This window comes from Paramormyrops kingsleyae, chromosome 23, assembly GCF_048594095.1.
Source record: "Paramormyrops kingsleyae isolate MSU_618 chromosome 23, PKINGS_0.4, whole genome shotgun sequence".
NCBI classification, from domain to species: Eukaryota; Metazoa; Chordata; class Actinopteri; order Osteoglossiformes; family Mormyridae; genus Paramormyrops; species Paramormyrops kingsleyae.
In genome coordinates, this window is record NC_132819.1 from 5,100,704 (window position 1) to 5,115,092 (window position 14,389).

General features: G+C 44.9%; 1 protein-coding gene across 1 annotated transcript; it reads right to left on the reverse strand.

Annotated features, from left to right (window-relative positions):
- Positions 1-1,895: 1,895 nt before the first annotated feature.
- On the reverse strand, positions 1,896-8,744 carry LOC111860679 (one cut domain family member 2-like). The gene is made up of 2 exons (XM_023844581.2): positions 7,688-8,744; positions 1,896-2,787 (listed from the first exon to the last, which is right to left on the reverse strand). Exons 1-2 carry the CDS (start codon positions 8,742-8,744, stop codon positions 2,486-2,488), a joined length of 1,359 nt encoding a protein of 452 aa, XP_023700349.2. The 3' UTR covers positions 1,896-2,485.
- Between the last annotated feature and the right edge of the window lie 5,645 nt (positions 8,745-14,389).

The following is a 14,389-nucleotide window of genomic DNA, read 5'->3' on the forward strand; positions in this document are numbered from 1 at the left end:
CTCCTAAAGGCTGCCATGACCTTGCCAGACGTGACGTATTTTAGCACCGTCTAGCAGGACGAAATCAGCAGCGACGCTGATATACTGACGTCTCCCCGCCGATGTGCGAATCCCGGCAAAGTGTTCGACAAACGAGGCGACAAATCAAGCGGCAGAAAGGCCGGTGCCTTTTTGGTGTTAACAGGCCTGAAAGCTCGTGGATGGGGGTGGACTGATTCGGCTCCCTAACCTACAGCAAGCAGCCTCTGTATTTAACCCCCTCCCTTCTTTTAGTGCGCCTCAGATTAACCATAAAATTTTAATTAGCACCCTCCCAAGCCTCTGCCCCCCAGCCTACCCCACTTTGCACGGCCCTCTGATCTCACCCCTTTGAAAGCCTGGGGTGTCCAGATAGGACAGAGCACAGGCCTCAAACCAGACATGCTCAGAGGAGATGGGTCAAGGAAAAAAAAAGGCAGGAACAATCCTCCTCCTGTGTCCTCTACTGCCTTTGAAGTCTACAAAGGTCGATGGCCCTTTCATGGTCTGCACCTCAAGCACCTGCTGCACGTCCCCTGCCGACCTTGAGACCCCGCCCCCAAAATGTATGAGACGAGAGCCAGCTTAAGCATGTGCTGTGAAACAAAGGCGGGGGGCACTGCTGGTCAAATGCAGGAGGCTAGCTGCACCCCCAGGCCCCTGTTCACTGCTGAGCGACTGCAATGGTTCCAGTGCTGCAGTGCAGCTGTAATTGTTGTCAATTGCATCCAGCATGTCGTTTCTCCCTAAAAGCAGTGCCGAAGCTGCACAAAGAGCTAAATTCAAGTCGATCTTTTTGTCCCTCTATATTGGACTCTTCTGTGGACATTCAGCACGCTGGCTTTCCCGCGCAGTACAATCCAGCTGCTGGTGTGCAGCTGCGAGATGAGATATGGGCGTCATGGCCACGTGCAAGAGGACGAATCCTACAGCGAGCGAATGGCTTTCTGGGAACCCAGTGAACCGGTACGCCCCTACTGCCCCCCCTCCCAGTGACACTGAAGTGGCACGGACGCGTCACACGTGAGCGAGGGCTCACATCCCATGGAAATCACTGCAGCTGGACAATAAACTGCTCCCGTAAAAACCCACCTCTATTAAATGTAACTGTAAGCTATATGAACTATTTTGCATAAAAAATATTTCGGTTAAGTTAAATAGTGTACTGGCACTAGCGTTAAACAGGGGCGTGTTCATCACCAGTGATGATCACTTGTGGAGGGGTGATGAGGGTGGGGGGTGTACATTTTTTTTGGGGGGGGGACCACTGGCTTTTTCTTTGGTATAAGGATGGGATTCTACAGCTAAAAGGTCCCATCTGGAAAAGTCTATCTGATAGTTTCACACAGACATATACATCGTCAAATAAATAATTTCACAGACAAGTTGATAAATAAGGAAAACAAGAAATAAATACATAAATACTGTAATAAATACTAACTCAGTAGTCCAGAATTAGTCCTTTCCTTTAAAAAATGGCTACAAGGACATGCGTCGGAAAAACAAACAAAAAAGTAACACTGCCCAGAATACCAAAATGGTTGCCAATGGTTGTCATTGCCATCCAGAGAAATCTTTGTTCTAGAAAAGAGAACTATGTGCTTGTAGGTTGAGATGAAGGAACCTCTTTCCTCCAGACTGGGGAGAACCTTAGACAGAAGCTTCGATAAACTGTCCATCGATCCCAGACCACAGAAGGAAAACAAATTCAGTAATTCAGTAGCATAATATCACATAGCCGATATGCTGTATCTTTGTCTATCATGTAAGAAGCAAGGAGGATCTTCCTTCCCTACAGCTTTAGTCCTGGCAGAAAGTCATCTTTTGGTACTGTTAAATGCAGACATGACCTCATAATACTGCTAAAAAAAACCAGGAGCTGAGGGCACGACTTTCCAGATCTAAAGGTGGGGAGGGTCGAGGTTAACAGGAAGGTCAGTGAAGAGGAAACGGCCTTCTGCTTGGGTCTAACTGCGGCCTGGATCTTCGAAAAATAATTGGTGTCTGCTGAAGTCATCAAGGTGCCTGGCTTTGTTTTGAAGCACAGCCACCAAAAGTCACATGATCAAAGGATTGTGAGTTGTCAGGGAGTCAGTGTGTCTGTTTCTCAGTTGTCTCTTCGGTGACAGTTGATGTAGCACAGGAAACCAGGGCAGAACAAGAGACCCCCCCCCAACAACAACATAGTGTGAAATTGTGACAACTTTGTTTCAGCAATCATGTCTCCTCAATGCCAGTCAATAGGACTCGTTTGGATGAACATTTTGTCAAAAGTCTAAGATGACCTTAAAAATCATCTGATGGTGCCCCTTCAGTGAGGGGTGACTTTCTTTGGTTTGCATGTGCTGAGATGGTCTTTAAAAAGAAGGTTTTAGAAGAAAGCAAAGTTCTCTTTTGTCTTGGGAGAGTTAATCCCATTGGCTGGTCACTTAACCCTCCATTACCAACACCCCGCCCCTATCTCCGGTCATGCTGTGCTGCAGGACACCGCGGAAGTAGAGCCGCTGGACCCTGTGGAGGAGGGGCGGCCCTCGTCGGCCCACCGGTCCAGGTTGCGGCGACGGGCGTTCATGAAGAAGTTGCTGACGGTGGTGAGCTCCAGGCCCAGCTGCTGGGAGATGGTGACCTGCAGGTCTTTGGTGGGCCTCTGGTTCTCCCGGAAGATGGCCATGAGGGTGCGTCGCTGGAGGTCCGTGAACACCAGCCGTGTGCGCTTGGGCCCCTGGTTCCGCTCCAGCTTGCCCTGGTCCTGCTCCTTCCGCTTGCAAGCTGTGGTCCGAAAACATAGGGAGGCCGACGGGTCAGCACAGAACCACACAGGAAGGAGAGGAACAGACCACGATGAAGATAACAGAATAGCAACAGCAGAACGAATACAGGCTGGTGAAACCACAATAGGTTACGCCTCATGCAGATATGCTTAAGCAGTTAAATACAAAGGTCCAGGAGCTTCCTGATTATCAAAAAACTGGTTTTTCACCACATGATTTCTCATAGTCAAATTTTTTTGTAGGGTGATTATAATCATTTCTGTATTACTATTGGTCAATAACTGCTGAGGATTGGCCAATAGACAGTAGACAGTCCATTTGTTCAGTCTATGGCCTTGATACCTTCGTAAGCTTCCCCATGTTTAGGTGAACCTGCTAGCTATTAGTGTTCATCCAAATGTGTCATGATTGTACGATTCATCGCGGTAACTGCTGTGATGCGTGGTAATTTTACTGTGGGAGTGTTAAAGTGAATTTGTGTGACAAAATGTGAAAAAACAGGGGTGGTGGGTCTCACATTTGTTGAGAACCAAGGCTGTGTAGCGGCAATGATGTCTGAATGGCTTACTCTGACACTCTGACCTTCTGTAGTGAACATTGTACACACACCTTTCCCATTGTCAAGCCGCCCTTCAGCCACACACACTCACTCACCCACCCCGTTCCTGCTACAACAGCGTCCTCATGTGGCCATTGCCCTTAACCAACCCCAATACAACATATCATTCACCCCTTATCATTATACATCATTAGCAAGGGTCGCTCATTTATTTGCCATCGAGACGTTCGACATGAGAGATGAGCTGAATCCAACCAGTCCGCACAGCAGTCACAGCTCACTGGACTCTTGTATATTCTGTCTGCTCCAGTGCTGACCTAAATGCACTCTCGGAAAGGTCTTGATCAGCATTACCTAATAGCTCTGACTAGGGTTTATTCTGCTGATGGAAGGGAAGACAAATGGCTATGTGCGTGGTGTCCACCAGATGGCAGTATTCCGCTTCCAATGTAGAAATACATTTTTTTCGATTCCATATTCCTGCTGGTGAATAAAAAGAACGCGGACTGGTGTTTCTCCAGCGTTCAACACGCTGATGGGCAAATCCATCATTTTACACCGGGGTTCTTACTGGTTGTCACTACAGTATTGGCCAATCAAGTTGAGGCGAACCTCTGGTGCTGACAGTGAGGTGCTTTTAGACACAAACTGGACTCTGACAGACACACAGGAGTCATTAAGATACGCTAATTACAGCTATGTGGTGAGGGGAAACGGTTCGACTAACTCCCACGCATCGCACTGACATCAGCTGCTCTTTCCCCGATCGCAGTCGAACGAGTGAAAAATAAAACGGAAGACATATGATATCTTCTGGTGTTCACGACCGTTGGCATTAACATATAGTCGATACAGTGTATCGGAGATAGCCTTACAGGATATCACTAGAAGGAATAATCGTATTGCAAGGATATACTTTACAAAACGCGCGATCAGTGGGATAAAAACAAATCAATGCCGCATGCCTATGAATCTGGCACAACAGACACCCAAAGCAGGACGTGGCTCAGCCTAATCACTGTAGCGCGGCTCAGTCAATTGCAGAACCACACTCGCGGGCAATTAAGTGAGCGAGCTAACTGGCTACTAATTAAGTTTAGAGCAGAAGTCCTCAAGTAACAGTGTGCTTTTATAGTCTTCGGAGAAGTAAGATGCCTTGACGGTAATGCATGTAAGCAAACTGTTTCTTCCTCGGTTATTTTCCCTTTAAAAATCCACGTGGCTTTTTAAAGTGAACACTTAAGTGAATTCCACACTGCACCTCAACAAACAATTCATTAGTATCTCATTATTAACAAATGCGCAGTTCCAATGACTGTAGCTAGTCCAATTTGCCATTTGTTAAATTGTACTTGTTTTCCTCGTCTAATGTAACCCAGCAAAATAACCTTAAATGAATGTAATATAGTAACTGTATAAATATACAGTGACTGTATCAGAAGCTGATCTTTCAGCTCTGACGGTTTGAAACACGGAGCCTCTCCTCCTTCGCTTCTCATCCCCTGTCCAAGCATAACAGCAGCCATTAAGTAAATGCTTCCTTATGCTGTAATCATCTGTAAAAGGCCCCCAATTACCATGCTATAAATCGCCCGGGCTGGGGTACAAACAGGGCAACATATACACCCCCCCATAGGCTCCTTATGATAGTGGGAATGGCACCTAATCATGATGTATGCTCCTGTCTCGTGTTGGAGAAACGTGATCGAAAGCCCTTCCCTTAACCTCCAGTCAGCTACCACCAACCCAGCCCCCCCCCCCAGCCCAGCCCCAATGCACCACCTCTCTCTTCCCCTCCACCACCCCCACCCTCCAACCTCCAGCTCCCAACCCCCCCCGCCCCCAACCCCTTCGTCCACCCCCCACTGATGTCTCGGGCCATGGGCTGATAGAAATTATTGATTAAATCTGTGCAGCTCAGACTCTTCGCCCCACCGATGGAAGCTTAACCCCTTCACTGCCGCCGCCAGCGCTGCTCACAGACGAATAAAAAATAATTCTCAACCACAGCAGAACCTATGGTGCCTAACTTATCATCTTATGGGATGCCCATTGTTAGTCTTGCTCTAGTAGTAACTACAAGTGTGAGGGCCAAAGCACACTGACGGTCGTCGCTTGAATGAGGACGGTCAGTGAAAACGACTACATCTGCACCGCTACCAGAGCCAGGCCCGCTGCCACTGTCACTGGGTCTCGGACTGCCCCAGTCGCAGTCCAAACACGGCCCTGCCATCGCACTTGACCAGGATCCTCGTCACTCTAAAGCCGCTGGCCAATCAGACGGCCACAGTTGATGATGATTCCCACTGCCGTGGCAACGGCGGTAAAGCCGTCAAACGGGAACACCCGAGGTGGCCTCAGCGGGGCCCCCGTTCGCAGGCCAGTGGGCAGCGTTAAGCCCCTTTAACTCAGCCAGCGGTTAAGACCCCGGCCGCCCGTGGACCGGGAGGACCGGCCGCCCCGCATGCTAATCCGGGCCGGGCTCACTTGGCGCATGCAAGGTGTGTGTGGGCACTTTCCCAGGGAAATCAATAGCGCTTGGTAATTAAACAAAAGGGGGTCGCCCAGCATGAGCAGCCCTCCTGGAAAGTGGGTTACGGAGGGAGACTCGCGCAGCTGGCCGCCGTGCCGCTCCTGCCGCGGAGACGATTGACCCAGGATTTTTGCTGCAAATCTCAAAAAATAATCGATGCCCCCGAATGATCTACATCTAAGCCCCCAAGACATCCAAGGAATTCTGAGTAAAAACAGTGTGTAGAAGTGTAACTTGGGTCTGGCAAACATTAATTAGAATGTATGCATGGGTACCTTGTACAACAAATGCCTGTATATCAGAGTCTTACATGTTGTGGTTTTTACTCATTGTTAAAACTACAACATCCAGAGTACCATTTAATGAGCTGCCCTGTTATAAGCCTGCAAGCAAAAAACAGAAACAGCAGTTGTGACTGTACGTGAGGTGGAAGGGATCGAGGATGGCAGTCAATCACAGATGACGGGGAGGCTGCCTCGATTGATTAGGTGGCGTGCAGACCGCAGTCCGATGTAATGCGGGTTAGGGTTATACCCAACATGGGCCTGATATCGCCTCGTAAAAATGTCGTATGATGGCGGAAATGGTGGATGTAGAGACCTGTGCTGGGCCAGAAGCCAGACACTGCCTACCCTTCAACGACAGATGAAAAATCCCAGCAGCTCCACCTCTCCAGTCGGGTTCGAGCTCACGGCACAGGACCGCCACAGGCCAGCCCCGGCCTTTTGTGCACCGGCAAGCGATCAGCCTGCCAGCCAACGAGACAGACGCCAGCCCCTCTGGGCGATTCTCATATTTCACTGTTTCTCCAGGCCTTGCCCTCCTCTCCACACTGGATACCCCTCCCAGGCCCCTTGAGTGGTGCAGTGCCTCACAGGCCTCCGCTATCGAGAGGACATGGAGGACAGAACCTGGAGGCTCAGAAATGGCCGACTCCACAGGAGCTGCTGAAACGACTGAACAAATATTCTCTTTTTTGCAAGTTGACATTAAGGCCGTAGTTGTCATAGAGTATGACAGCTCTCTGATTTCCCAGGATAAGAAGGACTAGTTATGATGTCTGTAAGGTTCCAGGTGTTTATTCAGGGAATACGGTAACTTTTCTATAACCAAGTATGATTTATTTAAAGTCTATTGACCTGCAGATTGTTTTGGAGTCATCAATCAAGGGAGAAATTACTTTAAACAAAATTTGCAGTTGTTTGAACTAAAATGCATTTATTTTAGTGAATGCTACTAATTTTGCTCTCTGTAAATACACCAATTACCCATTTATCTTTGTCAAAGAAAAAAAAATACACACATTGAAACATCATTAACTATGGCTTATGCTAAAATACTTGATTTGCTGTAGTACACACATTTCCTGATATTTTGTTACAGGGACCTGGGCTGTAATTACTATATAAATACATGGGACTGTCTCACCTTGGTTGACATAGTGTACAAGCAGTAACAGTATCTCATTATGGTGCTTTGACGTCACTGTCCTCTCTGTCACTACTGTCCTACCTGGCAATGAAATGTGTCACTCATGTGACTCAGTTTTTCAAGATGAAAGTGTTGGGAATCACTGGTCAGCCCAAGCATGCATGACGATCCCAGTGAACACGGGGATAACTTGGGTCGGGACAAAGGTGGCTGTCGGCTGGACAATGCAACCGGTTGCATTTGAGGTCACCAGCCAGGGAGAGTGAAGCAACACAGTAGACAACTAAGTTGCCCGTACCAGCTAAACGTGAGTTATACTTTTCGGCCCTGAAATCACAGAAATCTAACGAGGCTGGTGGTTTTCGGGCGTCCTACCTTCCAACCGCAGCGTGGCCATCCTCTGGAACTCGGGCTCCTGCAGCCAGCGGGACATCCTCTTGAAGGTCTCGCGGCCGGATTTGAGCTTGCCCCAGGGCTTGGGGTTGCGCAGGAGGTCGGAGAGGGTTCCCTGGGAGCGGCAGAGCACGCGCTCGGCGAAGATGGCCTGTGGGATGCTGTAGCGCTTCAGCTCTGTGATGATCCTCTGGGCCACCTCCTTGGTGTTGATTTCCTCGCCGCCGCCTCCGCTGCCTCCGACCTGGAGGCCGGGCGAGATGTCCTCATTCAGAGGCGAGGCAGAGGTGCGCCGGCTCAGAGGGTGCTGTTGATAGGGGTGCCCATACATGGGCGCTTGGTGGCCATGTGGAGGATGCTGGGAGACTTCCATCTTGCTCAGTTGGTGACTCGTGTCACCCAGTGGCTGGGGGGACATCTCACGCACAAACTCTGCCGTTCTGCAGAAGATGTTACCGCCACTACCACCCAAGTGGACCTCGTAACCGCCGGGCAGGCTCTGGCTGCTCCCGGGGTTGGTTCCCATGCCGCCATACCCATGTGGAACCACCCCTACGCTGGTGCCGGCAGTCGGGGGGGACAGGCTCGCCGGCATGGCCAGATCTTTGCCGTAAGTGTTGTAGAAGTTGCCGGCCAGGCCCCGGTCCTCGCGCATCAGCGTGAAGCTGCCGATGACATTGCTGACGGGCAGGCAGGAGTGGGGGTGCGGGTGGTGGTGGTGGTGGTGGTGGTGGTGGGGGTGGGGGTGCGGGTGCGGGTGGTGGTGGTGGAACTTCTCCTCCAGTGGCTGCAGTGGTGTCAGCGTGGTGTAGGTGCTGCTGCAGCCGCCCGGGGGCTCGGCCCCATAGCTCAGCGACGACAGCGAGTGCTCCAGTCCGGGGGGTCTGTGCTCATGGCCCTCCAGGGACATGGAGGACCCCCCCAGCGGGGGCCGCGGGAAGGCGGTGCTCAGATCCCGTGCGTGCAGCATGGCCCTGCCGTCCTCGGCGTGCGCCAGCTCTCCGTGGCCGTGCACGGACATCTCCCCCATGATGTCCATGGTTCCTCTGGCTCTGTGATGAATACCTCTTTTGTTTGCCCCACTGTCTCAGTGCCTCAGTCTGCCTTTCCCCAGCTCCACTTAAATATAGATCTATTGATTATTCATTAAATGGATTTTCAAGTTCATGAACTGATAAATGACTGATTGACCAGGGTGTCAGTCAGCTGGTCAGTCAATCATGCCAGTTTCTTAAACCTTAATCTAAATCAGATTTCGCGCGGCACAACAGTGCCAGTAATTGCACTGCTTATATGTTAGTATTAGAATCGTTTTCTTAAACTATATTCTTCATTTTCTTGGCAAATACCAGTGTAGCTTGGCAGCCTGTGTAAATGAAAAAAAAAGTTTTTTTTTCTTACTGTAGGCCTATATGTAAATTACAGTATAAGCACGATGTGCACTTAACAGTTAAGTACTCGACCAGCATTTAACATTTCCTTCGATGTTGCATTTTCACTTGTTTTCTTGAGTTTTGAGCCATTGTTTGAAGATTATAAACACATCGATATTTATGTAAGCCCATGCAGTTTAGGACAACTACAATCGCGCATGTAGCATTTTAAAACCATTATTTTATCATTTAGTAAAGACGCTCAGATTGTTTACAGTAAAAACACGTGTATCCCCTTATAGTCCTTCTGGTAATTTATGCGAATATTCAATATGCATTAATTATCCTGCTGGTGAGATCACAGCTTGTTTTGGCTTCCTTACCTTGCAACGCGCAGGGGATGAACGGTGGCAAAGTACCAGAAGGTAGGTGTTTATTTGGATTTGTAGACGCGTCGAAGACCAAATGACACACACCGATGTCTAATTGGAAAAAAATCCCTTATGGTCCATTGTAAAACACGGGAGTATCCGCGCTCGTCCTCGGCATCTTCCTCAGCCTCCTAGTATTTCGACTCCCTCAAGCTTTTCTCACCTTCAGCTAGCCGCACTAGCAACACGCAGTTGTTCAGCTCCAGGTTTTAAAGGATAGATGGATTCGAAACACCCGAGAAATAAATACGAGACGCCAAATAATCGCCTGCGTACCCAGTGCTCCCTTTCGTCGTTAGATATTTTAGGTCGAGATCGCTTCACTCTCCTATCCCCTGTCCGATCTTTTTTCGCTTCCTTTCCCTCCTTCATGTGATTTTTTGCCTCCGCTTTTTGCCGCTCTCCCAGCCTGTCACTTCATTGATTTCCTCACCAACTCTTATCTCTCGCTCTTCCCTCTTCCCTTCTCTCTTCACTCTTTCCTCCGAGCTGGTTTCAGCGCGTCACTGGCTTAAAAATCTGACAGATGTGCTTGGAAATTCCAAGTGCCATTAACCCTCTCCATGCTGTGCACCGCTCCACAGAGGGGGCTGGGTCCGTCGGGCGCGGTAAGGACAGCCCCTTTCCTTTAAACCCGTCTTATCAGGTTGCTCCCTAACGGGTTTAAAAAAAAAAAAACAGTCGTCCCTTTAATAACACATTATTGCATATCCTCCATGAGCCCTCCATTTTTATTTTTTAGTTACTTTGTTGTTAAATGATGTTAAAGAGCAAATTTACTATAACGGAAGGTATCCTAAACAGTTACCCAAAAAGGACATCAACAAAACGTACATTTATAGTAAATTGTAGCTACATGGACTATACACATTATTATACGAACAATGCGAACAGAATTTTTTGCTATAATTGTTTTGGTTTGTTGTTCACCCATGGAGCATCAGCATCATTTCGATTATTTCTTGGTGTATTTGCTAATTTATTAATATTTTATTGGTTGTTATATTTTATTGGTTATCTTGTTGTTATACTTGAACATTTGCATCGACCATTATTTTGTACACTTGTTTCGGTAGAAAATGTGTTTTGTATAATTTTTTGGGGCTAATCTGGTTCAAACGACACTGAGTGAAGACCTATAAATAGTAAATATAATGGTATAAAGGGATATTAAATAGCAAACAGTGAGTTCTGAATTAAAAAGAGGCTCCCGCGCTTCATACTTGAACCTGCCATACACAACGAAAATTACTCAAAACATTCAATGTGACCGACCTAACAAACCACAATCCGTTCGTTCTGTTACCATGACAAAACCTATACCTCTGCCGATCGCAAGTATTCATGTGAACTGGACATTAACAAGAGAGGGAGGAGGTTTATACATGGCATACTAATCATACCTAACTGTCAGTTTAATTTTCAAAGACGACCAGTTCTGAAAAATTCCGAGTATAGTCCTGCGCGGTGTGGGACTGCAGCCGTTCCGGAGCAGATGCTGCCTTATCGATCCGCGCGCGAATGAGTGGGGAGTGAGATATATGTATGGGAAGGCTGTATATAGCTTGAGGTAAAATGGTCAGTGGCTCTTAGCATTAAGAATATAAAGCACCTTTTTGGGGCCTTGAGGTTAAAGTTCATCTTCTATGTCGGTAAAAATCCGTCAGAAGTCCGTCGACACCTGATTCATTTTGCTGCACACTAAGACTTTGGATTAAGCGTTCGAAAACCTGAACTATTTAGTGTTACCATACCTTTGTTCCATTGTCAGTTCAGCACAATTATACTTAATGGAAATACAATTTTAACAACAACAACCACACCACCACCACCACCTCCAAAAACAATAATGATAATAATAAATTTTCTGTTTTTTATTTACCGTTTATTTAGAGATATTTCCAAACTGCAGCTGGATCAATATTACAAGTTGTTCTTCGCAAACCTTCCAAAACACGTCCCCCGTGTGATACGCTATGTACAGCTTTTCATGATATTTGTATAAATAATGCAGCCAAAACTCCCGTGAAACCGAACCTAGTTAATAACAATAATAATAAAAATAGTTATCGAAACTTTCAGTTCAGGGTGAATACATTTTTATATTAAAACCAAAAAGTTCTACTGTACAACTGTACATAGACACATTCTATTAAGCGTTCGATTAAAACAAGCAAATTCAGTGTTCTTGTTTTTAATTTTCTGGATAATGTAATTACGTTTATTCGTTGAACGGCCAAGGCTGAAACACAGTTGTCACCTTTAACCTTGTCTGCAAAGGGCATCAAGACTGCGGGCAGTGAGCCGGTGTCGCGAGCCGCGCAGATGGAGAGCAAAAGGTCACTGGACACTAACAGACGAAGACAGGATCTTCAAGCCTTATTTTAAAGTATTATGATAGGCTGGTAAATGTTATGCAAAATGGGTACGTAGAAATATTCACATTTGAAATAGACATAATATTACAAATACATCCCCTCCCCCCCCCCCCCACTTACTGGTAAGACTCCCCGTAAAACGAAGCAAGTTATAATTAGGTAAATAATAATAACGGTGTCAACTGCACAAAAATCTGTTATCCCGCAAATCACATCAGAATTTCATCATTTCGAAACTTTCAATGCAACTATAATTGTACAAGTTTAAAGACCGCGCAGTGCAGTAGCACGAGAAAATCAGCACTACAAATACCGAACAGTTCCTTTCTATGACTACGGAATACACTGTAAAATGCCCCCATTCCACTTCTTAATATGCAGCTTGTTTCAGTGTATGTTGCTTTTCCTTACGATCTTTAGCATTAATACTTAACTACAAAAAAGGAAACAAACACTTATAAAAATTCAAAATATATTACAGATACCTTAATATTACAAACACCTTATCTTAGTTACGTTGGTAAATTACGTGTGGTATACATCCACGTCATATAGGTATATTAAAGAATTACTGTTACTACTGAAGACGTCAGGATACATAACAACAGAAATTGTGCAATTCTATATTCTTAAATTACTGACAGATAATCGATTAATTCTCGGTATGAAAAAAACGCACACGGTCTGAGTTCTGAGAAGGCCTACTCGTTATGATCACGCAGACTTAGATGTAGAAACATTCAGTGTACACGGCCTGAGAACAGATTCCGTTACGATTAAAACCAAAATATGCTTATTGAATCCAATCTCCAATCCACTACCGGTAATCTTAATTGACTATGGCTGGTTGTGATATTGGTTATATTACACTTCTGTATGCTGGCGGTTCTATGTAGAACAAGTCTCAAAACCAGCGCGTTAATTATTTACCACCATTTCAATGAACGACTTTTAACTACCTAGCCTACCATCTTCCTGGTCTCCTCATATTGTCCAAATGACCTTTCTTTTAGGGGATTCAAAGGATGCTAAGAGGACGTTAAATGGCTGTTTCCTTCCTTTTAAACGCGCAATCTGTCGCCGTCTTCATATACTTAGACATGGACATTACGGATGCTTAAGTCTGAATGTACTCATGCCAGCCATATGTGAAATATTCAGGGCAGGCAGACCAGTAAAGATTACCTTTGCAATTTCTTTCTTCTAGTTTACTGGAAGAAACCCGGATGTATACTATATTTTAATAAGAAATATGACAAGACTGGAGTTCAAAAATTGTAAAAAATACAAGAAATCAATCACAAAAAAATCTCAATAACTTTATTTTGACTGGACCGAAAAACCTTTTTTTTTTGTTTTACAAATTATTGTTTTAATTTTCGGATTTCACGTCTTGTCATCATAACTAGCATTAATATATTTCTATGTGAAACATCAATGTTCCGAAATGGAAAGAAAATATTAACTCAAACACTTCAACTGCAAAAACTGTACCTGTGTAGATAATTCCAATATCGTTAAGTTGGTGTAATTGCAATGTTGAGAATCGAATGTAATACTACATAAAGAAGTAATACGTAAGCTGTGCGCTCAATTAATATTTTTATGTATTATACTATTATTATTTTACTTAACCACAAAACATTTTGAGCTGGTGTATATCACATGGTGCACTTTTCACTTGAATTTTAAGTTATATTCTAACCATTTCCAAAACTTACATGAACTAGATCATTTTGATAGTTTAAAAAACATCGAATATTAGTTTTAAATGATATTGTTTTGATACTTCTTTTTTACTTTTTAAATGTATATCTTAAAAGTATATATATGCATTAGAAGGGAAAAAAATATATATATATACGTATCTACTAAGCCTACTAAATAAAATGAAAGATTATGTTTTCTCTCTGCTACTTAAAATATTTTTAACTTAAATAAATAATAGTTTTTTTATGATTAATATTAACGGAGGGTGCAAAGGCAGAACACTAAGCAAATTTTTAAAAGAGGAAAATAAGAACGCCAACTATTTCTTAGCATTAAACACTTTCGAGTTTCAATATGCAAAAGCAGGAGGTTAAAATGCGAAGGCAACAAAAGAATCCTCGCGTCTTTACACAAATCGATAAAATCAATGTTTCCTTTACAAACTACCTATAGGGCGTCCAGCATTAAGAGGAAAAAAACGTTCACATGTGGCAAGGAAACAGACGATTACAAAATGATATTTTGAAGATATTTTGAAGGTGAAAATATTTCGGCAGAAATATTTGACCGGGCGCATACAGTAACTTATTAATGGCACATTTTGTGATAATCCTAAATTATCTGTATTCTTAAAATTTCCAAAGGAATTACATGCATTTGATTATCCTCTCGTCATTGCTTTAATCAAACATATTCTTCATAATGTATTTTTATATGTCTGATCTGTGTAACGATTACAGTCAGTCCACTTTGAAAGTGTAATAATTCTCGTTTCACCGAAAAATCTAATAT

Excerpts from the sequence above, each read along its gene's own strand:
- LOC111860679 (XM_023844581.2), bottom strand. The coding sequence starts at position 8,744 with ATGGACATCATGGGGGAGATGTCCGTGCACGGCCACGGAGAGCTGGCG. Across the intron at positions 2,788-7,687 it reads GGCCACGCTGCGGTTGGAAG|CTTGCAAGCGGAAGGAGCAG; the intron begins GTAGGACGCCCG and ends TTCGGACCACAG.